This window comes from Eublepharis macularius, chromosome 9, assembly GCF_028583425.1.
Source record: "Eublepharis macularius isolate TG4126 chromosome 9, MPM_Emac_v1.0, whole genome shotgun sequence".
NCBI classification, from domain to species: domain Eukaryota; kingdom Metazoa; phylum Chordata; class Lepidosauria; order Squamata; family Eublepharidae; genus Eublepharis; species Eublepharis macularius.
In genome coordinates this window covers 61,794,000-61,819,089 of record NC_072798.1, presented here as the reverse complement: position 1 = coordinate 61,819,089, position 25,090 = coordinate 61,794,000, and the positions used below count along the sequence as shown (strand labels likewise).

Below are 25,090 nucleotides of genomic sequence, written 5' to 3'. Positions count from 1 at the left end.
ACTGATTTATTATTGTTATTGATTGTCTCTATTTTTGTTGGAGTAGCCTGTGCTTAATTATTGACTTCTGCTTGTGTCTTGATGGTAAGGTTAATTGGTAGCTTTTTGTGCTGCTATTTTTAATTCAAATACATTGCACAGCGTTTAACTTTTATCTCCCCTTTGCAACCCCAGCCGGAAGGAAGAGACAGACACAGGTTTGGAATAAAGGGCCGTTTATTAAAATGACCATAAAGGTAATGCACGGCAAGAGCTAACTAAGCGGTACAGGTCAAGCCCTGGGGTCAGCACACTGACCACCGCCTTGCCTGTCTGGGTGAGCCCCAATGCCCCGGGTGTAGGCCATCTCAGGAATGGCTGCAACCCGGCCAGCTAGGCCATAGGATCCCCACTCAAGCACCTGTTGCGCCCCAGCTGCCCAAGCATGAGGTTTGGCCTTGTTCCCGGGGATCCACTCAGGCATCTGCCCTCCCTGACGGTAGCCGCCCAAGCATACCGCCCTAATGACAGACCCTGTTCCCCAACCTTGGGGAATGCCACAGGGGCTCACTGGCCCGCACCCTGTTCCCAAAATCTCCTGCCACCGCAAGGGTCAAGCCTCTGCTTAGACCCTCGCGCCCCACAGGTGGCCTAGAGCCACCCGAAGCCCTTGCCGTAGGCCATCTAGGAATATATCATTGCCCTCAGGTGACAGATGGACACCATCTCCTCTGTAGAGGTGGGCAAATTCGGCCCTAATCTTGGGGTGTGGCAATAAATACCCAAGCCTTGCCCCAAAGACCTCTTAATGGCGTGGTTAGCCTTGCGTCGGGCCCTCTCTAATGCCCTGGTGTCAAAGGCCTCCCGCCATACCCGTCGTTGTAGCATCTCTGACCATACGATAAGCACACCCAGCCATCAGCTGCTTATGTATTCAAGGTCCTCAGCTACCTGCATCGACAGGGCCTTGCCCTGTACCAGCCCAAGGTCATTACCACCCAGGTTAATGACCACTATGTGTGGGGGAGGACCTTTCCGTCCCCTAAACAGGAGAGGCAGCAGCCTGGGCCATCTGAGACCACGCCTGCCCTGCCAATCCACCATGGCCACAGTGCTCAGGCCCAACTGGGATCCAAACTGTGTTCTCTCGGTTTGATTGGCTGCCCAGAAGAGCGCTCAGGCCCAACTGGGATCCAAACTGTGTTCTTTTGGCTTGATTGGCCGCCCAGAACACCATGCTGTGGCCACAAATCAGGATTCTTTTCTTCTCCTGGCCCGACACGGCACCTGAGGAAAGAACAAGGAGTTTGCCATTTAGCACTGATGTAGGGGCCGGACATAGGACCAAAACGCCCTTGACCGCCACCTACCCACTCTCTGAATCACCTGCTGAGGGTATCCCATAGCAGCTGCTGTGAAGGCCGCTCCAATCCAGAAGGAGTGGGTTCCGAATTTGACCTCCGACAAGCCAATTTTCATAAGTGCCCTCTCTGTCACCGCCCAAAACTGATATTAGTCAGTGGGGCCTGATCTTCGTGGCGGAATAACACCCCTTGGGCATCCCCACGAAGCGTGACATATTCCCTGAGGGCCTTAACAGGGCACAGCTCCTGCTCAGAGCAGGGGCCCAAAAGCAAGGTTGTCCCCTGCTGCTGCTGGTCTGTCTTGGACCTTCTAATCCCAATGGAGACTTTGTCCCCCCAAAATTTAATGTCCTGGGCTTTCAAGGCCCGTCCAGACGCGTCTGTACGCGATGAGGCCACCAGCTCACTTACTCAGAGGGCCCCAAAAAATGCCGTTAAGGCAGCAGTGTAAAAAAGCTTCCATTCAAACACGGATGAGCAGACTTCCGCCCACGCGGTCACCAGCCCCCTCAGCACTGACGGGGAGATGGGCTGCCTCGGGTCACTTGGCGTTTTAATGCCCCCTAAAAAAGACTCCAAAGCCTGTAGACCAGGAGGCATCAGTGGTGACTTGAAGTTTGGCTTCTAGCAAAAGCTCCTCCCTCCAAAAAGTCACCCCATTAAAGGTGTCAAGGAATTCCTTCCCCACCAACAGGTCATCCCGCGTGCCCTTATTAATTCTTAAACGCTGATGGGGCAACCGTAAGGCCCTCATAGCATCACACAGCCACCTGAGGAAAGCCCTCCCAGGCACAACTGCCTTACAGGCAAAGTTTAAATGGCCAACTAATTGCTGCAACTCAAGGAGAGATATCTAGGCTCCACTCAAGCAGCCCTCCAATCGAGCCCAAGATCTACCACTGTCTCTAAGGGCAACCTTAAGGTCTGTTGAACTGTGTCTAGTTCTATTCCCAAGAACGTTATGACAACAGATGGTCTCTTGGTTTTCTCATGAGTTAAAGGAACCCCCAGTTCCTCAGAAAACTCCATGACCCCTGCCAAAAGCCTGGCACACTGCCCCAAGCCAGCTGGCCCAGACATCATAAAGTCGTCTAAACAATGGACGAATAGTCAGCACCTTGCTCCTTGGGGAGACCTGAAGAAACCGTTCAAGTACCCTCAGCTTTACTGGGCTGGGCCCCTTTTCCAGGCTCTTGTTGGCCACCACTGCCCCCAAAGCGTTTCCCACCCTGTCTTCCTTTGGGGCAGGCAGATTATGGGCGGGTTCCCATGCATGCAGGGCAGTCATGCATATACTTGCCCACTTTCTTGTTGCAAAGCTCCTCGGACATGAAGTTCCAACAAAGCAGCCGTAATTAAACCTGCTGCCCCGCAGAAGTGCGGGAACCTGAACCCTGAGAGGGCAGAATAATCATATGACCACTCTCGCTCCTATTCCTGAGGTTGGACCTGGCAAGGGCCATGACCTGCACCCACAGCTGTATCAACCAAGCCGTCCCCTCAAAGTCCGTGTACCCCCTGTATATAATATTCATGTATTGGAAAAGGGGGAGAGCCCTACCTGGCTGTGCCCTAGCCAATACCCCTGCATAAACTAGGAACCCAGACAACCAATGAGTCCAGTTCCTGTCAATCTGCCTGCAGCAGATCTTCTCCTTATCCCTATCGTACAGATCATCTATATCCTTCTTCTCCTGTTCCCTAAAGAGAAGGGTAAAGACATCCATGTACTAACCCTTTGTATATTCTCCCCCCCCCCTTGCAGGCAATGCCATATCTCCCGGGGGAAGTGTCCTATAAGGAACCATGCCATATCCCTGGGGTCCATAAGGGGCCAGGCCCATCTGCTTGCCATAACCAAAAGGCCACCCAGTCACAGACAGAGGGAAGGCCTATCCATCCCAAATGGTAGCACAGCCCGATACAGGCAGTACTTGCGCCTGCTGCAGGTGCAAGGAGCCACTGGCATAACTAGGCCAAATAGTTGGGCCTGCAGAAGGCCAACCAAGCATGGGATATGTCTCCAAAACAGAAGATGCAGGAGCACCGGTAGCAGCTACCTGTCCCAAAGAGCCCCAGAGCCAAGTGGCAGTCCACTTGGGCAAAGGATCCTTACCGTCAGGCATGGGTTGTTCCACTGCTATGGCAACTTGCCCACTGTCAGCTGACCATTCCTGGTCAATGTCAGCCACACTCTCAGTTAATGTTGGATGGTCCTGGCTGCTGCCTCCATCACCTGCCACCACTCCTGATACTCCATCCAGGGCAGAAAGACAAGAGGCAAAATCCTTATTAAAATCAGCCCTTGTAATTCTTTTAGCACCCTTGCGTGGCTGAACAGGCGCAACAGCTGATGCTGTACCACTCCTAGCCCTCTCAAGAGCAACAATGCGCTCCATAAGTTCCTGCCTGCTTGGGCCATCATCCTCGTCTGAGGAAGACAGAGCCCAAGTAGGGTTCCGCGGCACTGGCCTTTTTACAGGCCACTTCCCCATTGATGGGACACCCCCTTTTCTGGGCGGCATAAACATTCCCAAATGATGACACAGCAGCCGTTAATAATGTGTTGGACTGGCTCGCAGCTTTACCCCTTAACCAACTGTTGACGCTAGCCTTGACAGGTAGCACTAAGCCCCAGCAAAAGTAGCAATTGCCAGGAGCAGTACCAAGCTGCCACACAAGATTGTGCCGAGCACAGTCCTGAGCAAATCTGCCTGCCAACAGAATGGGTGTCAGGCAGAAACAGGCCACCAGTAATTCTCCACCACAAGATGGCGCTGAGCACAGCCCTGAGCAAATCTGACTGCTACCAGAATGGCTGTCAGGCAGAGACAGGCCACCAGGCCCTCTTTTATGGCCCACAAGAATATAGGCTTAGGTGCCACTTTACCAGTAGGCCAAAGTGAAGAACACAGGCTCTGTTTTTAAGTTACTTTATTTTACTTCTTGCCGGGGGTGGGGGGAGACTAAATGGAAACAAACAGGCTTATGGCAGGAAGAGTGGTTTATGTTTAAGTGGGGGGGGGAGGGCTCTCACCACCCACTCTCTCCAAGACAACTATTAAGGGGAGCGACCACACCCAAGTTGGGCCAAAGTCCCTCTGATACAGCCTAGCTGCCCGCTACCCCAGTGCCCAACCAGCCTGCTCAATTAAACCGCTCAATTACTCTAGCCCCAAAAGGCCCTGAAGCCCTGGCCTGTATTGTGCGCTGCAGCTGCAGGTGCCAGCTGCCTCCGACAGCCTCCAAGAGCTGACTGCTATCGCCGCTTTCCAACTGCCTCCACTGCCGCCATCAATGCTTGTTCAGCACACATTCCTCCCTTCAGCTTCACCACTCAAAGGAGGGCAGAGCAAAGAGCTCTTGCTTCACCGAGCGCTCGAAGAGACTGCAGCTGGAGAGAGCGGAGCCGCCTGGATCAGGCTCTTGGCTCCACCCCCCAGCTAAGCCCAGGATGCCTGGGAAGGGAGCTTGTCTCCTTTCCTCCAGGGCGGGGCCGCAAAGGACGGCTCCCAGCTTGAGCGGCATTCTGCCGCGCTGGGAGAGCCTCATTCTCATGCTTCTTATTTAATAAACAAGCACTTGTAACGAAAGCTTCTACACCTATCTCCCCTTTCTCATGCTTCTTATTTAATAAACAAGCGCTTGTAATGAAAGCTTCTACACCTCTAATATAAAGTAATGTTATTCTGGAGTTACTGGGATGTTCCTTTGGATTCTTGTTTTCACCCTCTGTTTATAGTTGTGTATTTCATGTGTTGAGTATTTCTTGTCAATGTACTTCTAGTAGCAACAGCTAATACTTCTTATATTGGGGATTTTGTTCATTCTCAAGCCTTTTGTCATCTAGTTGTTAATGTCTCAGTTAATGTAAGCGAGCAGCATTGGCAGATGCTTATCGGAAAATGGGGCTCAGGATATAATGGACAAATTATTGTGACTGTGTTCAAAAGTAATGCTTGCTCTAACCAGCTGAAATCTTCTTGTGAGGCCTTAACATCTGGAAGGTAATGTGTGAACAGACATTTAATTGTTTATTTTAGCTTTGTGAGTGTTGAGCAGTTGTATCAGCTTTTAAAAGGCCACAATAGTATGTTGGTTGTAAAGTTGTGAAAACCATGTAGCAAACAAGCAAGAGGTGGAAAAATCCATCGAGTAGGAACAGGCTCCTTGGAGAATGAACATGATTGAAATAGTGGAATGGACAAATAAAGGAATAAAAGCAAAGGAGGCTCAAAAACTACAAGCTTAGAACTTGTTACGTGTTAGCAATGGTGTTTTCTAAGGATTTCTTTTTACACACATTTTATTATACTGTAAACTGATGGGGTATGAATTAAGTATTTATAACCCTTCCTTTCAGAAAAAATTAACAAAGCTACACCAGGATTATTGTGATTTTCAGCCATGCATTTGGGGTTATACAGGAGAAATGTGTATTAAGCTCACATTAATTTGAAATTAATATCCAGTCAGGTCCTAGTGTAGACAAGCTAAATGAATTAGATTGCAATTCATGTCTGACCAGCGTCATAAGGAAAATGGCTTTTCATTATTCTGGTTGGCATATTTTTTTATTGGCAATATAATGAACTGTGTCACTACAGTTGTTGTGCAGAATTGTGTATTGAAGTTTCATGACACAAAATGCTGTTAACTAGAAAGCCAACTCTGTGTGTGTTTTTAAGTCATTACATGCAATGCACGGCATAAGGCTAAACTTGAATTGGATGTCTTTGTGGTTAATATTTTCTCTGTCCACTAACTTAAGCTTTTTCTAAATGGTGGATAAGGCCATTGAGGTTATGCTTATACTGTTTATCACTGCAAGCATTTGAAATTAGAAAGTGATCTTGAGAGATAAGATGGGGCTTTCATTACATGAATCATTAGGTTAATTAGATTGTTTTCCATTTCATATTACCGTAGAAACAGACAGTCATCAAATATTCTATTAAGATGCTACAATTCAAAGCTGAAGATGAAACAATGGTTTTTATTTTACTTAATTTTAAAAAAGTAACCTTAGTTTGCCCAAAAAATTTAACACATGCACATACACACACACACACACACACTTTGGAGAAACTATTAAGGTTTCTCAAATTTACTACCATTTAGTAGCAGGAAGTGACATCATAAAACAGGGCTCCTCAACATTTTTGATCCTGCAGTTATCTTTGGAAATTTGAGGTGGGGTAATGGTCACACCTACAAAATGCCACAGGAGGTGGAGTTGAACGCAAAATTGCCACCATGGGAGGCAAAGCCAAAAACACATATACACATAAGAAGAAAGGGAATGGGGACTATAAACACATGCACACAGAAGATGATAGCCAAAGGGAGGAGAAGTGTTCTAATGCTCCAATGCTCCCTACACCTCCACACCTGATTTGTCAGTCCTGTTACAGGAGCCTGAATTCTCTTCTGTGAGCCATGGGAAGGATCAAAGTGAAAAGTCCCTTTGTTTCTATGAAGACAGCCAGTGACAGGTTCTTCCTTCACAATGGTGTTGTCTACTTTCCTGTAGTACATGGTAGACACCTGAGAGAAGTCCCTGTGGGCACCACGTTGAGGAACCATGTCATAAACCATCCAGACTTCAATTCTACAATTGGCATCTTGCTAATCTGGTCCCCAAACCTGATATTTGAACCCCAAGCAAGTCCATGCTGATAATTTTGAAGATCCCTGAGTTTTCTCTATTGCAGACGCAGTTATGATGAATAAAAGAGAATCTTGCAGAAGTGGAAGCGTTCTAATTATGTCTCAGGAACTCAGAGAGATGAGTTAAAGGCCATGTGAAGGCTATAATTCAACAATTTGTGAAGTGATAAGACAAAACTGGTGGCATTGCTGTCATCATTGCATACATTGCATGGCATGAGCTATCAAGAGGACTCCTTTGATTAGAATGTGACGGGAAAGAAGGGAGTTTGCTTGGAAGCAATTTGGTTTTGCTGTTTGCTGCTTTTCTCAGGCAATAAAAGGGAGAGGGGTGGGAAGTGAGGTGACTCTCACAAATAAATGGCAGCAAGTTGTTGGGGGTGGGTGGGTGGTCAACTGTCTCTCCAATAATGAAAATCTCTCATGTAGTCTATGAGAGACTTGTCATGACTGAAGAAGCAGTTGAGCTCCCCATAACGTGCTGCCATTCACTTGTGAGAGTGGCCTCACATCCCCCTTCCCTTTTTTGTCCAGGAAAGCTGCAAACAGCAAGAAGAAAAAGTTGCTGTGACAGTTTGGAGTGTGCGCCTTCCTCTGCCAGGTTGGTTCAGCTGGGATTCGATGGTTCTCTTGGGCTTTGTTGGTTCTTTTTGGGAGGCTTTTGTTCAGTGGTTGCCCTTTGTGTACTTGGATAAGGCTTCTTGGCCCAGAAGAAAGCATTGAGAATGAGAGTGAGTGGAGGCATCTTTTGCAGGGGCCCATGGAGTTGACCCAATCTTGAAACATGAAGGGTCCTTAATGAACAGACAGCCCTCACTCTACTGCTTACACTGAGAGCCTCGCTACAAGTGACATCTTACACGCGAACGGCACTTAATCATTTTCGCAAGTCTTTCTGCGAATTGAAGTCCCTCTCCCCCACCCCTTTTCTTTCTGTTCCTTCCCCTCTCTGTTAGAATGCCTGCCTGAAGAGACGGAGAAAGCCTACGATAGCAGCTTTTGCAAATCGTCTTGCTGGGGGGTGGGGGATGCTCTGGAGAAAGCTGACATGTCGGTGAAGTCCTAGTGTCCTTTCAGTGATCTTTGTGGGCGGGCAGCTGCAACTTTGCTAATCGTCTTGCTGTGGGGGAGATGCTTTGGAGAAAGCTGAGAAAGTCACAGCTGCCCACCCGCAAAGATCATTGAGAGCAGGCTTGTGACTGGAGGAGCGATTTGCAAAAGCAGGCTTTCTCCGTCTCTTCAGGCAGCCATTCTAACAGAGAGGGGAAGGAACAGAAAGAAAAGGGGTGGGGGAGAGGGACTTCAGTTCCCAGAAAGACTTGTGAAAATTATCAAGTGCCGTTTGCGTGTAAGATGTCACTTGTAGCAAGGCTCTGAGTACGTTTTTTCAGTGTACATCCCTAGTGGCTAGTGTGTTGGGGATGTCATGCCTAGGTGGGGGCATGAGGGTCCATGCATCTTGCCTGTAATTCTGTCTGCTCCCTAGCTCAGAAGACTAGAAGTACAATAACAGTGTGGCAGAGGGGCTACATGTATATCAGAGTGAGCATTCAGATAGCACATACAGTGGACTTGACCTGTGCGAAACTAGCTCCAAAAGGTTGGCTTCTACTAGTGCAGGTTTTTTTTAGGGAATAGAAAGTGAATCCAGGATAGCTGTATACCCGTTGATTATAATTTAACAATATGGTTTGGAATGGAAGCACTTTTTTTGAGACCAGAAGAAGTGGATGAGCTATAGCAGCTTATTGGACTATAAATGCAGTTTGAGGTCCATTCTTTAAGGTTCTTTTGTTTGGCTGCGATTCTGATGACTGCAGGTGACAGGTCGTTACAGTTAGAAAAGGGGAGAAAGTGACTTTCCTTACTGGGAACTCCCTCAGATCAAAGTTTCCCTGGAAAGTACCCCAATGTTAGTTGCTGTCATGCAGTTGCCTCCTAAGAACATCTAGACTGACCCGCTGGGAAGGTGCCCTTCCAACTCAGCCCTAGCAAAATAACAGGGTGAAAAATACCTTATAGCAACTGGGTAGCACCCAAATGGTCTGGCATGTAGGGAAGAGTCAGAGAAATATCGGAGAGAAATGTATTGTACTAAGGAAGCCAAAAACATTTTAACAGAAAGAAGGTTTATTATAGACAAAAGAGGAAATGGTGATTAGATTCAAAAGGGGTAGGAAATAAGACAAAATACATAACACAAGGAAGAGCACACTATCATACAAGCACAGTTTCTCAAATAAAACAATAGTATTGATCTAACTCAGCTAACCACACTTTGTCTAGTTTTAGTGGATTCCTCAGACCATGTACAGAGTTCCATGCAGTACCAAGATAGTGGACAAGTTCTTAACCCCTGGCCCACTGGTCTTGGGGTCTCAAGATGATAGCCTGTTCAAAAGTGGGGACAAAGAAAAGTCCAGAGCTCCCAGGTATTCACGGGCGATGAATACCGACTTAAGCCAGCCTCCTTGGTGAGATTGTTGAGCAGATCTGACCAGTCCCAAGCAAAGCTCCATCTCTGGTGTCAGAGACTATTGCTACCAATCAGAATTATTACTGGATAGTCCTACTATGTCAATGGCTCTGCACTTCTATGACAAAAAGGGAATCTGGCCCAAACTGGGTGTCCTTTGTCAAAAAAGGATTAAATTGGCCAGGTAGCTCCAATGTGGAATGGAGGATAAAGATTATTCTCATGTAAGCCCCAGGGGTACAAGAAAAACAGATGCTCTAGGAAGTGCTCTTGAGTCATATTGAATTTTGGGACTCTGTCACACAGACCTAGCCTATAGAAGCTATGAAGACTGAAACTACACTTAATGAGGTGAAAAGGGGGGAGGACTGTAAGTACTTGTGGATGGGCTTCAAGAATGTATTGATGTACATGAACACGCTTATAAATGGTTGGTTCTGAGGGTTTATTTATTTTATTTATTTACGTCATTTATAGTCCGCCTTTCTCACTGAGACTCAAGGCGGATTACACAGTGGGGGATCAATTTTGATCCGACTTTCTGAGCAGTCATGCCGCGGTGGAGGCCTACAAATCCACTTCTCCCCGATTCCACATTAGGCTTTTGTTTAGCATATTTCATTGGCTCAAAGTCCATCATGCGGAATTTTTGACAGGATAAAAATCGATTCCTCATCGCTTTTTCCGGGGGAAGTGTCGAATGATGCACATCTTCATTTTTTTTTATTTCTCCCCCCAAAAAACGTTGCTACACATAAACGTTGCATCAAACCAACACATTAGAAAAAAATTTCTCACAAAAAAACGTTGCTACACATAAACGTTGCATCAAATAAACATATTGGATAGGCCAGAGCACTTCCCGTGGATATTGTGGAAGAGTATTGGCTCTTGACATTTGGAGGGAAAATTGTTACCAATGACCCTGCGTCTTATCTTTCCCGCTTTCTTCGTGAGCAGTGTGGTTTAGTGATAGGTGTTGTGTTGAGGACGGTCTCTTTCTCCCTCCATGAAATGCCTAGACCACTAGTTGAACGCTGAAGTTCCTCCATCACACTTTCACTCTACCTCAGAAGCTGTCAGCTGTCAGCAAGCAACAAGTAACAAATTTGGCGCGTTGTAAAATGGAACGGTTTTTGGTCAGCTGTTGTCATGTGACACAGGATATGTTTCTGCAAGACATGTAGAAACATTGCAACGTTTTTTTACATTTTTTTTTAAAAAAGAGGAAAAGGGAAAGGGTAGTGGGTGTGGCTTAGAAAACATGATTGGCCAATCAAATTCAAAGGGCGAGAGAAAAGGGCAAGGGTGGGGAGAACATCAGATAAAGAATTCCGCATGATTAAAATCCCTAATCTGCTGCGAATGGACAAATAAGGCGGGGGAAAGCAGGATGGAAAAAAACCGGACAAAATGTGCAGTGGCTTCGAATCTGCTGCTAGGATTGCCTTCCCATGTGTGGAAACAAAAGAAAAAATCGAGGTCATTTAGAAGCTGAAGCAGGGAAAACCACTCGTGCGGAATTACCCATTATGAGGTTAATACAATCAGTATCAAGTACATTTCAATACAATACCATAATATAAACAGATACAAGTTTAAAAGACATAGCATTAGCAAGGATCCAAGACAGAGTAGAAAAAATACTGGAGCAAAACATAATCAATTCTAGGACTAACATTAGAAATACGGAGTGCTGGTTGTACATAGGAGTACATATTTAAAGCAGCAGATAATATATAAGGCAAAAATAGTGATGAAGTCTATGATCCGCAACTCATTAGTGAAGCATCTGAGACACCATCCCTACAATACAGCCCTCCCATTTGAGTAAAAAGTCTTTTTGAATGGTTCGGTTTTGTATTGATTATGGAAAGCCAGGAGAGTGGGGGCTCTTCTGACTTCCTCAGGCAGGTCATTCCACAGGATAGGGGCCACCACAGAGAAAGCCCGATGACTGACTCTATTCCTATCTTAAATGTTCAGGGCTTGACATAAAGGGCCTTTAACAAACCATGACCTCTCATACTGAGGTATCTTTAGTTTTTCTACACTTACAGGAAGCAAAGCACTGTTACACTAATCTACAGTGCCATCATATCTCCACAAAACACATGTAAGCAATTTCTTTGAATATTTGAAACAAGTTGTACAGGAAGTGTTTTTATTTGGTTTCAACTACAAGTCATGATGGGGGACTCTTTCAAATCAGCTGTTATCAGAAGAAAATACAGTAATTTTAATTTTTTTCTCAATCAGATACGATTATATGCAAGACCTGATGCCATTAGAAGAGGATCTGGGGACTATGCTCTGAACATAACTCGGAGACTAATTGAGTTTTATGAAGACTACTTCAAAGTGCCGTATTCCCTTCCAAAACTAGGTAAGCATTTTCCTGATAAAACAGCTTGTCAACACCAAAGTCTCTATGCGTGTGGTGTACGTCATTTTAAAAGATTTTAAAAGACAAAATAATAGTATTAAGCATTCGTTTTTCTAATGATTGAGAGAAGAGGCCAGCCTCCTGTTCTTAATCTAGTCTTAAAGGTAGTGGGTAAGGAACAGTCAAATTGGTATGGACATAGTACTACAGAGAATAGGCGTGCTGTGGGTTTGTGTGTGTGTGTGCATTCAGTATGTTGGGTATCGTTTCTTCAAGCCATATTTATTTGGTTACATTCATCTCTTGAACATCTACAAAAAATTTAAGCCTTTAAAAACACTTAAAACAATCTGGCTTTTTAAACAGTGATATATATTATTATGTTCCTTATCGGAGTGAATCATCCTAAACAAACCTTTGGTGTTCATTGAGCTAAATCCTAAAAGTATATGTTCTCCTTTCTTTCTTTCTTTGTTTTTGTTAACAAGCATGTCACCAAGCTGGAATATTTCACACTGTGTTATTATACCTACCCTCTTTAGGAATGTGTGGGACCAAGATCCAGAAAATATATTACTCAGCAGCTCTTTTTGATCAACACCAGGTGTTCCTACCTAGAATTCAGGGCTTACTTCATTAAAGCACTAGCCTGCTGAGTATCATTCTTTGTAGCCTCACATCTAATGGTACATTAATTGACACTATTACAAGTGGGTGTATTATGCATTTTTAATAATTGTGAAATACCATTTCTTTTTGTCCTCTTTTAATTGATGTGTTGCATGCAATACAGTGTTAAAGTCAATGTAGCCACACAGAAGCTTGTTAACATGGGATCGCACTAATTGCAGTTTATTGCTTTGTAGTTTAATGCAAGAATGCAGTTTGTCCTATATTAAGTGCTTATCAGGCAAATGGGATATAAGACATAGATTATGAGTGAGTGAAAATTGTATCTTAAAACAAAAGTCAGCCATGTCAAAAAGTTTAAAAGAAAACTACAGCATCTTTATTCCATATTAGCTGAAAGAAACAGAATTGCTAACTTTAGATGATCACATATGCAGACAGTAGGAAATTATGAAAATGCCTTTCCCCTATTTATGCTATAGCAGAGCAGTTAAGTGGTTGGGCTGCATATCAGCACTCTGCAGGTTCATATCTCACTAGTAACATGAGCTCAGCAGGTGGCCTTGGATAAACCACTCCAGTCAGCCCCAGTTCCTGAATCGTATTTTGGGAATAAAGATAACATTGACTTTGTTCACCACACTGAGTGAGGCACTCATCTGTCTAGAAGAACGGTATATATGCTCACTGTAATTATTATCATCATTCAGGTAAAATGTGATTTATCATTTAAATGATAAAGGCGGCTATTATTGAAAGTCATTTCCTGACTACCGTGTATTAGGTGAAGCGATACTAGAGTATGGGCCTCTGTCTTTTACTTCAACAAAAATTGCTCTTCTCTCCCTGGCAAGTTTTATTGTCTTAGAAATGCAACATGGACTTGAACTAACACCAGAAACTAATCTATCAGCTGAGCAGCACAGAGAAAAACTCTGTAAAATAAATTCTTTTAAACAAAAGCCTAGAACAGATGTTTTCACAATCTTTTCCTGGGTCTTTTAGGGATTGTATGAGCTACCCTGCATCAGCTGGCAGACTATCAGTAGGTCATGAGCTACTTGTTGGAGACTCCTCTACTAGAGCTATGCGTGTGTGTGTACACATACTCCCTTAATTGGCATGCATTTTATTGCAGAAATCCTAGTACTTGATTTTTAAAGCATGTTTGAGAATGTATATTTTATTTAATATAATTTCATTTTTATCTGTGTTTAGGAATCTTTATGCAATGTTTGAAACCTGGAACTAATCCCACCAATATTAAAGTCTCAGTGAGAAAGGCGGACTATAAATAACATCAATCAATCAATCAGTCAGTCAGTCAGTCAGTCAGTCAGTCAGTCAGTCAGTCAGTCAGTCAGTCAGTCAATCAATCAATCAATCAATCAATCAATCAATTGGAGTTCTTAAGAATCTGACACTTGATGAATAAAGGTTTTAGCAGCTGAACTGCCTACTCACTTTTGCTAAATATTTTTCATCCTATCTTTCAATGCCATTAATGATGATACATATACATGCATGTTAATAATACTTTTTAAAGAATCTGTAAGTGCGTGTGTTTAAGAGAGGCTGAGTTAGAGTGAGAAGGTACCTCAGCAATTTACTCCCATTCTCATCACCACACAATGCATTACAGAACTGAAAAGAGAACTTCAAGAAGATTTTTTTTTCAAGCCCAAAATCCTTTACAAGAGACTCAAACTACCGAAACAAGGGTGGGGAAGATGTGAAGCCAGATCAGGAGCAGAGTGCTGGAGGCCTGTAATTTATTCCTGGCAGGCAGACCAGAGGGAATGCAGTATTTTAAAGAACAAAACAAAAGCTCAGTAAGACAAAGGATAAAATCTGACAACATAAAACTAGCATTATTTAAGACAACCAATGAAAGTCTGGGATGAAGGCCTGCCAGGGCAAGCCTTTAGATGGCACTGGAAGACCTGTAGTGAACAAGATAGAGTTCCCAGAGAAGGGAATTCCACATCTTGTGGACACTTACTGAGAAGACGTTTACGTGGCTCCCTGTCAAATGAACCTGTGATAAAATGGGTTTCTGCTTCAGGGCTCCCTTAGCTGATCTCAGAGTACCTGTGGGAGCATATGGATGGAGGAGGTAGTCCAAGTACTTTTGATGGAAGCCATTAATGGCTTAAAGATCAGAATCAGCACTTTCCATTAAGCCTAAAAACAGTGGAAGCAAACCAAAGTCACACCAATGTTTTGGCCCTTTATTCTCTGAAAAGATATGGCAAGAGAAATGGGAAGAGGCCAGAGGGCTGTGATTCCCAGATCCCTAGACAAGTGTGATGATAAAACAACTGGAAGTTCTGTTTCTAATTGAAATCTGGTATTAATCATGACCAAGTGTGTACTATGTCTTTCTTATAATGTACTGATGATTAATGTTCAGGAGAAAGCACTGAAATATGAATTTCTTAATAAATTAAATTTCCATTAGTAGTTTCTCAAACTATGTTATTTTTAACACTTTTAAAGTGCTTTTCAAAGCACTTGATAAGCTGTTGTGTTACTATTTTTAGAATTTCTTTAATTTTATAAGGAGCTCTAGCATATTCCACTAGCGTAATGGCAGTGCCTACAGACTCATGCTTTTATGTGCATTTACTAAACATATACGTGCCCTGATTTACAGTGGATACATTTCCATATATTATCAAACCGCCTGTAAGTAGCATTTGTTTATAGAGATTATATCTCTGCAGAAGGGAGGGATATGAATGGGACAATTTAGCATTATTAAAGAAAAGTTAAAATGATGTAGCTTGCTGTCATTACAAAAGATAGAAGTGACAATACAATCATGGAGCTTATTAAGCCTTCCTTGTAGTGCCCAGTTGATTTATAAACCTTCTGCCTGTTCTCATTTCTTTTATACTAGCTGCAGCAGTTCAAGACTTGGATCTACTAATGCATAAATGGAAACGTAAATGGATTTAGAGCTGTTTCATTTGTGTGCAACACCTAACACTTTCCTCCCTATATATTATAGTGCCCAGAAATTGGTTGCACAAGATCTTTGCAAGCACAAATACAGTTTAACTAAGTTCAAGCAGCTATCATGGTTTTCCCTTGCATTTCTGCTTGTGCAAGAGCTCTAATGCAAGTGGAAATTTTGTACTGTATGTACATATTAACTAATTCTGTTTTGAAGAATAAAGTGACTTAAGTTTTTTTGGAGATACAGTATTTTTTGCACTATGTTCTCCAGAGTTGATGCAGAAATCTACTCTGTCCAGAAGCTAATAGAAAATATTGCCTGTTCAGTTCCAGAAGCAGAAAAAGAACTTTGGTTTGTAACACTGGACATGAATGGGCTTCCAAGAGATACTGTAAATGCAACAGAAGTGTCTTTCATCATTGTGGATATCACTCGCCCTGCAGTTCTCCATGCTGCTGTAGATAGAATTGGGTCTGAGATTGTTGCTCCATATCTAGTTTTAGAATCAATGTAACTGTATAGTTATTAAAGCTGCAACCCAGGTTTCTCAGTTGCAACTCAAGTTTCCCAGATCCACCACAATAAAAAATAACAGTAGCCATTATGCAGAGTCTCCTATATTGGTTGAGTAGTTATCTATGAAATCATGCTTCCCCCTCTCTTCCTCTGCTGTAAAGTCTCGTAGCACCATTGCTGGTGAGTCATTACTAGAGATGGGCACGAACAGCAATACGAACAAAAAAACCCACCACGAACAGCCCAATCTGCTGTTCGTGAACAAGCTGTTAATGAGGCCCCATTCTAAACGAACAGGTGGTCATTGCAAGCCTCGTTCGTTGCTGTTCATTGCTGAAATATGAACAAAAAAAGCCATGAACAGCCCAATCTGCTGTTTGCGAACAAGCTGTTTGTGAGGCCCCATTCTAAATGAACAGGTGGTTGTTGCAAGCCTTGTCCGTTGCTATTCGTCAAGCCAGACAGTTTGGCACCTGCAATCAATTCCCTTGGCAACTTAGGCAGGGATTGGCTGAACTCTGTCCGAACACAGTTGGCCTGATTTAGCCTGTATTCTTTCTCTGAGACACCCAAAGACTGACTTAACCAGAATCTCCTGGCTATTTAACTTTCTTTCAGAAACACACAGACAGAGACACTCTGTCAAGCTTCACACAATTTGACCAGAATGAACATTTTTTCTCAGCATACTGACTAAGAACTGCAGTTCATCCTGCCCTCAAGGGTACAACTACTGTCCAATCACAGGGCACTCTATTCACCTAGTGAGCCTCCCCCTTTCTTTCCTCAGAGGCCTGCACTTAAACCCACAATAACATTAAAAAAACCCACATTAACAAGGTTTCACTTTCATCCCTCCTAAGCAGCAAAGGCAAATCCAACAGTGAAAAATAGTTCTCCTACTTGAAATCAATTTATCTAGAATTTATCTAGAATACACAGGGCCACCCAACAATAAAAACCGAGATATATACGTTGAGTTCTACACTGAGTTCTGGAAGGTACCAAGAGATACAAGTCCAGCTTATTTTCTTCCATGCTGATATGGCTGTCCAAGAACTGCTTGGTGTGTTTGGGTGCACTGCTGACCTGGCTCTGAGTCTGGTGGCGGTGCTAAAGTCAGTACTCTGAATCTGCTGACTTGTTAACCTGGCCCCTGCTGGTCAGTCTTCTCTTCTCAAAGAACTGTAATATTGACATGCTATCATAGGAGCTTATTGCCCGGCCTTACTAGAGGATAAAGTAGAAGGAGGTGGAGAGCAGATAGCAACTTCAGAAGACCTGTTGTTGTAGCATCAGTCTTTGCATTCTGAGACTATGTGTTTAGGGTACAGCAATTTACAATTCTCTTCCCTTCCCTTCTAGTAATGGGTGTATTTGTTTGAACAAAACTCAGGCATTCAATTTGATGAATGTGCTAAAGAATACCAAATAATACAACTGTATATGCTAAGTTATGAATGATGGTTTTATTGTTTAGGTTTTGTAGCTGTTCAACTGAGCTGTTGCCCTGCAACTTCTCCCCCACAGTGTTATTGAGGGGGAGGAACAGGTAGACATTGATGTTCCGGAGCAGTAAAGCATCAAGTATGGGCTTTAGCAAGCACTTCTGGATGTCCCCATTAGTGGGGCAGCAGGAGTGGTCATGTGGCTTCTGGAGCCATCCTTACCTCAGCAGAGGTGAGCCAGTGTTGGGGGGAACACTGCTTTGCCCGTCAAGTTCTGTAGGATGTTGTTGAGGGGTAGATGGAGGTCTGTGATGATCTGAGAGAAAGGGATATGGGAGGTGCCGGAATAGGAGATGGAGAAGAAGAGAGGGATAAAAGGCCTCTGCCAGACCAAGCAAGGAAGGGGGAGTTGTATTCTGTGAGTGGGGAGAGACAAAGCGAGAGAGGGGAAAAAAACCCAGAAAGTATTTTGGAGGAGAAATGATGGAAAGAAAAGGAGGACCAAGTGATTCTTGAGGGAAATGCTGGGCTCAGTGCAGCCTCCAGTCACAACGGTTATAACAGTACTATCCTGGTATAGGACCACTGTAAATAAAGAGCTCACATCAGTAGCATTCTCTCTGGTGGTCTTTCCATGGAAATTGGGGGGGGGCAGTAACATGCCTGTCCCTCATGATCCATGCTAGTTTGATAAGAAAAAAAATCTTCTAATGAATTCTCCTGACCTGAGTCAGTATTGCAGACATTATGTACTGTATTTTTCAGTTTATTTCTGTAGTTTTTAAGAGAAATTGTAATAGAGTAGTTCGATATCTATAAGCCAATTATTAAAAGAGTGGTGCATAAAAATGATAAAGGATGTTGCCATCAAAGGATGTTAAGGAATTGTTTCCAATGTAAAAACAAATGGGGGGCTTCTTTTCAAATTGGACACAGTTGAGTGAGAATCCAAACCATAAAGATTTCCATCCTTCCCCTCTATTTACCACCCTATTTTCAAAAAGCTTTGTTCAGTGTAAATAACATACATTTGTGACAGTAGCAATGTTCTGAAATGGAAGAAAATGAAACATCAAAGTCAAGGCCTCTTGTGTAGAAGTTGATTTGGGCATGCAACAATCAAAGTGCTGGAGGAGAAATAAAACATAATAAAGTTTTGCAGATGTGTAAAAATGCTTTTAATAGTTTCCTTTTGTCCTTTTAGTTTCTACTTAACTAACAGATGTGTTCCAGGTTAAGAATAAATCATCACGTCATGCACACCTTCAAAAAACATTATTATTATTTATTATTATTTTATCATATTTATATTCCACCCTCCCTGCAAGCAGGCTCAGGGCGGATAACAACATTAAAACATTTAAAACATTTCATATAAAACATTTAAAAACATTGTACAAAGATATTAAAATAGCAGCAACATTATCCTCAATGTCTATTATGTCATTGAGTACCAACTGCCCTTTATTGTATAACAATCCTTCAAGAAATTTTAGATATTTTCTTAACCCAACTTGTTATATATATTTGATTTGAAATTTGTATATGCATGTGTTCTTGTGTATTTTTATGACCCTTATGCAGTTCATAGCAGATTAGGGGAAAGTACAAGATTCTTCTTGTCTGGAAAGCCAAATAAAAATAGCCAAAGAAGAGTAAATAAATGATTCTTTAATTATCAGTAACATCTAGATGTAACCTGTTTAATCTAGTATTAAGCAACTACAAAGCTTTGTTAAAGTGTTATCTCAGTTCAGGTGTGAATGATGTCATAGTTAGCTTCAGTGAGTCTATCAAAATCATCACATGAAAAATATGAAGATTCAGCTAAATTGAGAACCAATTATATTATTTGCAATAATAGTCACTGTCAGGGCTTGCAGCGGCTGCCGCTGGGCGGGGCACTGGTCTGTCCGGCCCTGATGTCAAAGGGGTGCCAGGGACGCTGCAGGACCCTGCTCTGTGGAAGGAGGGGTGGTATACCTCACCCAGACTCCCTCTCAGTCCACTCGCTGGCCTGCTCAGCCTGCGCCTCTCACCCCCTTTGATCTCCGCCATCTCCTCCTTCATCAGCTCTCCTTACCTTGCCTCCACTCTCGCTCCAACTCTACTCCATCACTCCTACTGAACCCACCCTGCCCTGTGGGTGGGCTTCTCTTTTATCCCTTCAGCCTAGCCATGTTCCACCTGCCAACCACGCCCTCCTGCTGCCTTCTAACCATGGCCCTAGCTGGCCTAGGCAGCTGCACCTGTGCTCGTTTGGCTGGAAGCACTGGACTGGTCCACCTGCGCCTCGTTGGCCAGCTGTCCAGCCTTCCTGGCTGAGCTGAGGGCTGAAGGCAGGCACAGCTGAGCCTCCTTGGCTAGCTGTCCATCTTCTCCCACAGAATATCTCAGGCAGCTCCACCTGGAGCTGCTTAGCTCCTAGCACCCCCTGGGCTAGGTTATTGCTTTCCAGCTGGGCTGCAGGCTGGGGCGTGACTCTGAGCTGCTGAGGCTACTTCTCTTCCCTGGCTGGTAAGGCTTCAGTTTGGCCCGCTGCTGGCTGCCTGTCCCCACTGTCTTGGCCCTTTCTGTCTGCCCAAGCCTCCTCTGGGTTGCCCCCATTCTCCCTACCTGGCCCCCTGGACTCCCACTGGAGGGTGGGACTAGCTGGCCTCCACCTGCCCCTTCTAACCCTCTGGGGCTTGGGTGTCTCTTCCCTTCCCCCTGTGGCTGGCTGGTTCTGGGTCTGGCTGTCTGCTGAGGCAGCTGGGCCACTGCCTCCTGGGGGTCTCCCGTCCTCTTCTCCAGGTAGGTCCGGGGGTTGGGCTGTAGACCCTGGACATTCACATGTAAAATCTTATCCAAAAATAGTAATTATCACTGACTATAAGATGATATCATATGGATAGGTAATCATGTTTTTAATGGAGGAATTATCCGAAAGAGGTGAGATTCTGTACCTTTGTGCATATATGGCCTTCTAAGGCATATCATAGATCACTAATTAAAATCTGATTCTTTTAAGTCACTTGTTTGAGAAATGTGAAAAGATCTGATTTTCCATGCAGGTACAATTTCATTTTATTAGAATTAAGTTATTTGTTTCTATTTTTAAGTAAGTTGCTTGATTAAAAGAGTTAAAGCTTATCTTAATAAAGATTAAAAATTAACTCTAAGAGAAGTTTCTATATGCCTTGCTGGAAGGAGTTAAACAAGAACCGCTGTACATATTTTGAACTGAAAGATACGTTGCTCTGGTAAAAAGTCTTATCTAGCAGACTGACCCTTTTTGAGTTCCTTGAAGCTGCATAATTTAATGAATCTTATGAGCTGAGTGGTTCAGAATAGAGATGGGCATGAACCGCATTATGAACTTTAAAAACCCACGAAAATGGCGATGGCGCGATCTGGCGGTTCGCTATTGGCCATGGCCAACGAACCAGCAGTCAGTAAAAGCCTGGTTCGGTGCGTTCGGCTGCGGTTCAGGAAGGCAGACACTCAGGTGCCAGCAATCAATTCCCCTGGCAACGGAGCCAGGGGAATGTCTGAACTCTGTCTGCGCTCCTTCTGTCGCCCTGGAAACCCGAATGGAAGCCCAGCTTACCTTGATCGGCAGGTCTTCCTTCCAACCACGGAACTGCAAAGCAGTTACAAGTTGGAAGAAGACACCTAGGGGAGGGAGGGAGAAGGGGGTGTCCTGTAGCCACGGGCACTCCAATCTCATCCCTGCAAACCCTGATAGGCAGCTCTGACAGCCAAACACAGACCTCCTGCGTTGCTCAATGGGACCTGTGCTTGTAAATAGCTGTGGGCTCCCAGGCTGGGTTTCACTTTCAGCGAGCAGTGGAGTGGGGCAGAGCTCTTGCTTGCCTTCTAGTCTTTGGGGAGAGAGACTAATTCAGCTTGGCTTTGGAGGATAGGGATCTATCTCCTCTGGTTCCAGGGCTGCTGCCTGGCTCTGGGGCCAAGCTCAGTGGGCACCTCGGCTGAGGGCTCACATTGATTTTTGATCAGTGCCTGATCTGTTCAGGTCTGTGGGAGTGGTGGGCTTGGGATCTAGTCCCTCCCTCCCACTGGTGCCAGGACTGCTGCCAGGCCCTGGGGCCAAGCTCGGTGGGTACCTTGGCTGAGGGCTCACTTTGATTATTATTAATCAGTGCCTGATCTGTTCGGGTCTGTGGGAGTGGTGGGCTAGGGCTCTAGTCTCTCCTTCCCTCTGGTGCCAGGGCTGCTGCCAGGCCCTGGGGCCAAGCTCGGTGGGTACCTCGGCTGAGGGCTCACAGTGTCATCTCCATTCTTCTTCTCAATTGTTTGCTGGCACGATGAGGCTTCGGGTGGGGGACAAGAGTGGTTGTGGGGAGAAGTGCAGAGATTGTCCCGATTGCAGTACGGGAAGCAGTGCTGTGCAGGACTCTGGAGCAGCGGAGACTCCTGCTCCCACAAAATCACCAGTTGCGGCTGTGGAGGAGGCCAAAGAGGTCTTGCTGGTGGCAGAAGAGGAACTCCTGAAAATTTTGGGGGAGGAGGAGGCTGAGGGATCCTTGGAGGAATGGTTGGGGTTCGAGGAAACATCCAGCCCACCCCCATTTCAAACTACCGGTGGTGCTGTCCCTGCCTGCAGTCCACCCATCACTCCGTCTTCCATTGCCAACTCCATGGCACATCCAACAGCAACCCTTCCTCCTCCCTCCCCTGGAACCGTTAGTGGGCCACAGTTCAACCTCAATGTTTGGAGGCACTTTCGTTCCCTTCCTACTGACCCCCGCGTGGTGCGGTGCTGGGTGTGTGAGGGCCTGGTGTGCAGGAGCAATGACCCAAAGCACCTGTCATCGACAGCCCTGACTCGGCACCTGAAGAGGCACCACCCGAGCCTGTGGTCTCCGTCCTCGGCCAGCGTAACATCCGTCGGGGGGAGACAGAGGGCCACCAGCTCATCTGATCTGGGATCAATGGGAGGGTCTCCAGAATGCACCCTGAGCAAGAAGCCTTGCCTCGAGGGTGTGGCTGGTGGGAGCGGAAGGGTCAGGCAGGCCGCCCTGGGGGAAGTTGTTCGATTGGGGTCGGGGGTGGCTCCGCTGAAAAGGGTGAGGTCAAGGGCTCAGGAGGCGTGCATTCGTGTGGTGGCTCAGACGATTGCCCTGCAAGGCTTCCCCCTATCGGTCGTGGAGGGCATGGGCTTCCAACTGCTGCTCCAGCACTTTGCCCCATGGTTCGCCATGCCGTCATGGCACACTGTTGGGCATTGAGTCGTGCCCGCCCTATACAAGGCAGTGCAAGATATGGTGTGCAGAGACCTGTCAGCCGCCCAGGCAAAATAGTGCACTTCACGGCTGACCTGTGGAGCCGCTGCCATCACAGGTACCTTGCCCTCACCGCCCACTGGTGGCAACCAGAGGACCTACGCCTCCCCAGGCCAAGATCTGTCAGCCGTAAAAAGGTGCCCAGCTTGACACCGGGCTATAGGGCAGTTCTTCTTCAGGCCTGAGGGATGGATGAGGTCCACACAGGGAAGAACACCGCCACTGTCAAGGCGGCTCTGAGGGAGTGGACGTCCGAGGTGGAAGGGTTTGTCCGTGCCTTCATGGTCACGTACGCAGGAGCCAGCATGTTGGCATCCCTGAAAGAGGCATCCATCCTGGGCCTGGTGTGCATGGCCACAAGCTTCACCTCATGATGCGGGATGTGCTCAGGCTGGGGAACAAGCCGAGGGACAGCTGGGATGAGGGAACCTTGCGGTTGTGCAATCTTTGGACAGCTGCCGTTGCATTGCTTCCCACTTCTCCCACAGCATTAACACTTCCCGCGAGCTGATCCAGAGGCAGGGGGAGGCAGGGGACCCCGAGCACCAACTCTTCCAGGACCTGCCCACCCGCTGGAACTCTACCTACGACATGATATGTCGTCTTGTGGAGCAGAAGGGCGGGTTGCAAGACATCCTGTCCTCTTCGGATGTGCTGAGGAGGGGAGAAGAGTTGAGCCTCAGCTCCATGGACTGGAGTCCTTGCCCAGATGTCCCAGATCCTGAAACACTTCAAGAAGGCCTCTGAGCTCTTGTGCTCCTACCAGGCTAGCCTGGGTCAGGTCCTCCCTCTGATCCACCGCCTAGACCTGTTTCTGGCCCAGGAGCTCCAGCAAGGGCAAGAGCTGCTCCCCAGGGTCTGGGACTTTGTCCGGAGAATCCAGGTCTGCGTCGCTGAACGCCTGCATCCTCTACGCTGCGAGGCACCATACCAACTGGCCTCCCTCTGTGACACCCGTATCAAGGGCAGCACTGGAAAAAGTAGCTCCGCAGAGTGGTGCTCCATTTCCAGAGACAGATGGCAGGAGAGATGGAACCGGGCAGCGACGAGGGGCAGGCGGTGGAGGAGGAGGGGGAGGGGGAGGAGGTAGGAAGAGAGCCATGCCAGGGAAGAGCCACCCCAGTGGACATATTCGATCTCTGGGCCTCGTCGGTGGGCTGTGTGGTTGGCCGCTGCACGGTGGGGGCGTCCCTCTCAGTGGAGGACTTGGCAGGGGCCATGGTGCGCAAGCACTTTTCTGAGCCCACCGAGCCCCCCCATGCCAACCTGTTGCAGTATTGGGCGAGGAAATCAGACCGATGGCTGGACCTGTCTATTGTGGCAACCAACGTCCTGTCCTGTCCTCCCACCAGTGTGCAGAGCAAGTGGGTGTTCTCTCACCTGGGAGACCTCTGTCCCCGCCGCGCATGTCTGCACCTAGATCTGGGGGACATGTTGACATTCATCAAGGTGAACCTCAACCTACTGGGGCACCCTCCCGTGGACCTGGACCTACCCGGGCTCTGAGCCACCCTGGGGTTGTAGCTGGCCCAGCTTGTCCACAGCGGGCTCAAGCCTCCCTCAGTTCTCGGGGCTGCTTCCATGGCTGGTGACCCTTTGCCCTCCTCTCCCAGACAAGTTCTCGTTCCCTCTTCACACCTCTCCCTCTCTGGATCTGCTCAGATGCCTCCCAACCTCTCCTGTCTTTCCCATCCCATCCGCCAGCTGATGCTGCTTTGGGGCACGAGGAACAGCTCTGCTGCTGTTGCCGATGTGAGAGTGGCACCATATGGTACCCCCCCGTCCATGGCACCTGGTGTCCCCACTGAGCAGGGGGGAATGGGTCCCTCCCACCCTTTCCACAAAGGCAGGAAGTTGGGTACTGTCTGCTGCTGCCGCTTCGGACCTTGAGGGGCAGGTCAAGCTTTTGCTTAGCTTGACAGGTATAAGCTGCACGGTGCACCCCTATCCATGTGTACCTGCTGTCCTCTCTGTGCATGGGGGGAATGGGACCCACAACCAGTCATGTCTTCTTTCCGCGAAGGCAGGAAGGTGGTTGAGGTCTGCCGCTGCTGCTTTTGGATACGAGGGGCAGCTCAGGAGCTGTTGCTGGTGTTAGTGTGGTGCTGCACGGTACCTCCCCTTTCCGTGGTCACCTGCTGCCCCCTTTGAGCAGGGGGGAATGGGTTCCTCGCCCTCACATCCTTTCCGTGAAGGCCGGACGGTGGGTGCTGTATGATGCTTCAGCTTTGGCCCACGAGGGACAGATCAACTGCTGTTGTGCATAAAATTGCACGTCACGGTGGCCCCTGCCAACAGCAGTGGTGGTCCCCTCTGGGCAGGGGTGAATGGGTAATGCCACCACGACCAGTCACATCCTTTCCGCGAAGGCAGG

General features: G+C 46.4%; 1 protein-coding gene across 1 annotated transcript in view; it reads left to right on the top strand.

The window, feature by feature from the left end:
• The window catches only part of TRHDE (thyrotropin releasing hormone degrading enzyme), a 362,232-nt gene that overhangs the window by 93,135 nt on the left and 244,007 nt on the right, over nucleotides 1-25,090 (top strand). The window contains exon 3 of the mRNA XM_054989042.1: nucleotides 11,749-11,875. Within this exon, the coding sequence (XP_054845017.1) occupies nucleotides 11,749-11,875 (127 nt within the window). The remainder of the gene's footprint in view (nucleotides 1-11,748; nucleotides 11,876-25,090) is intronic.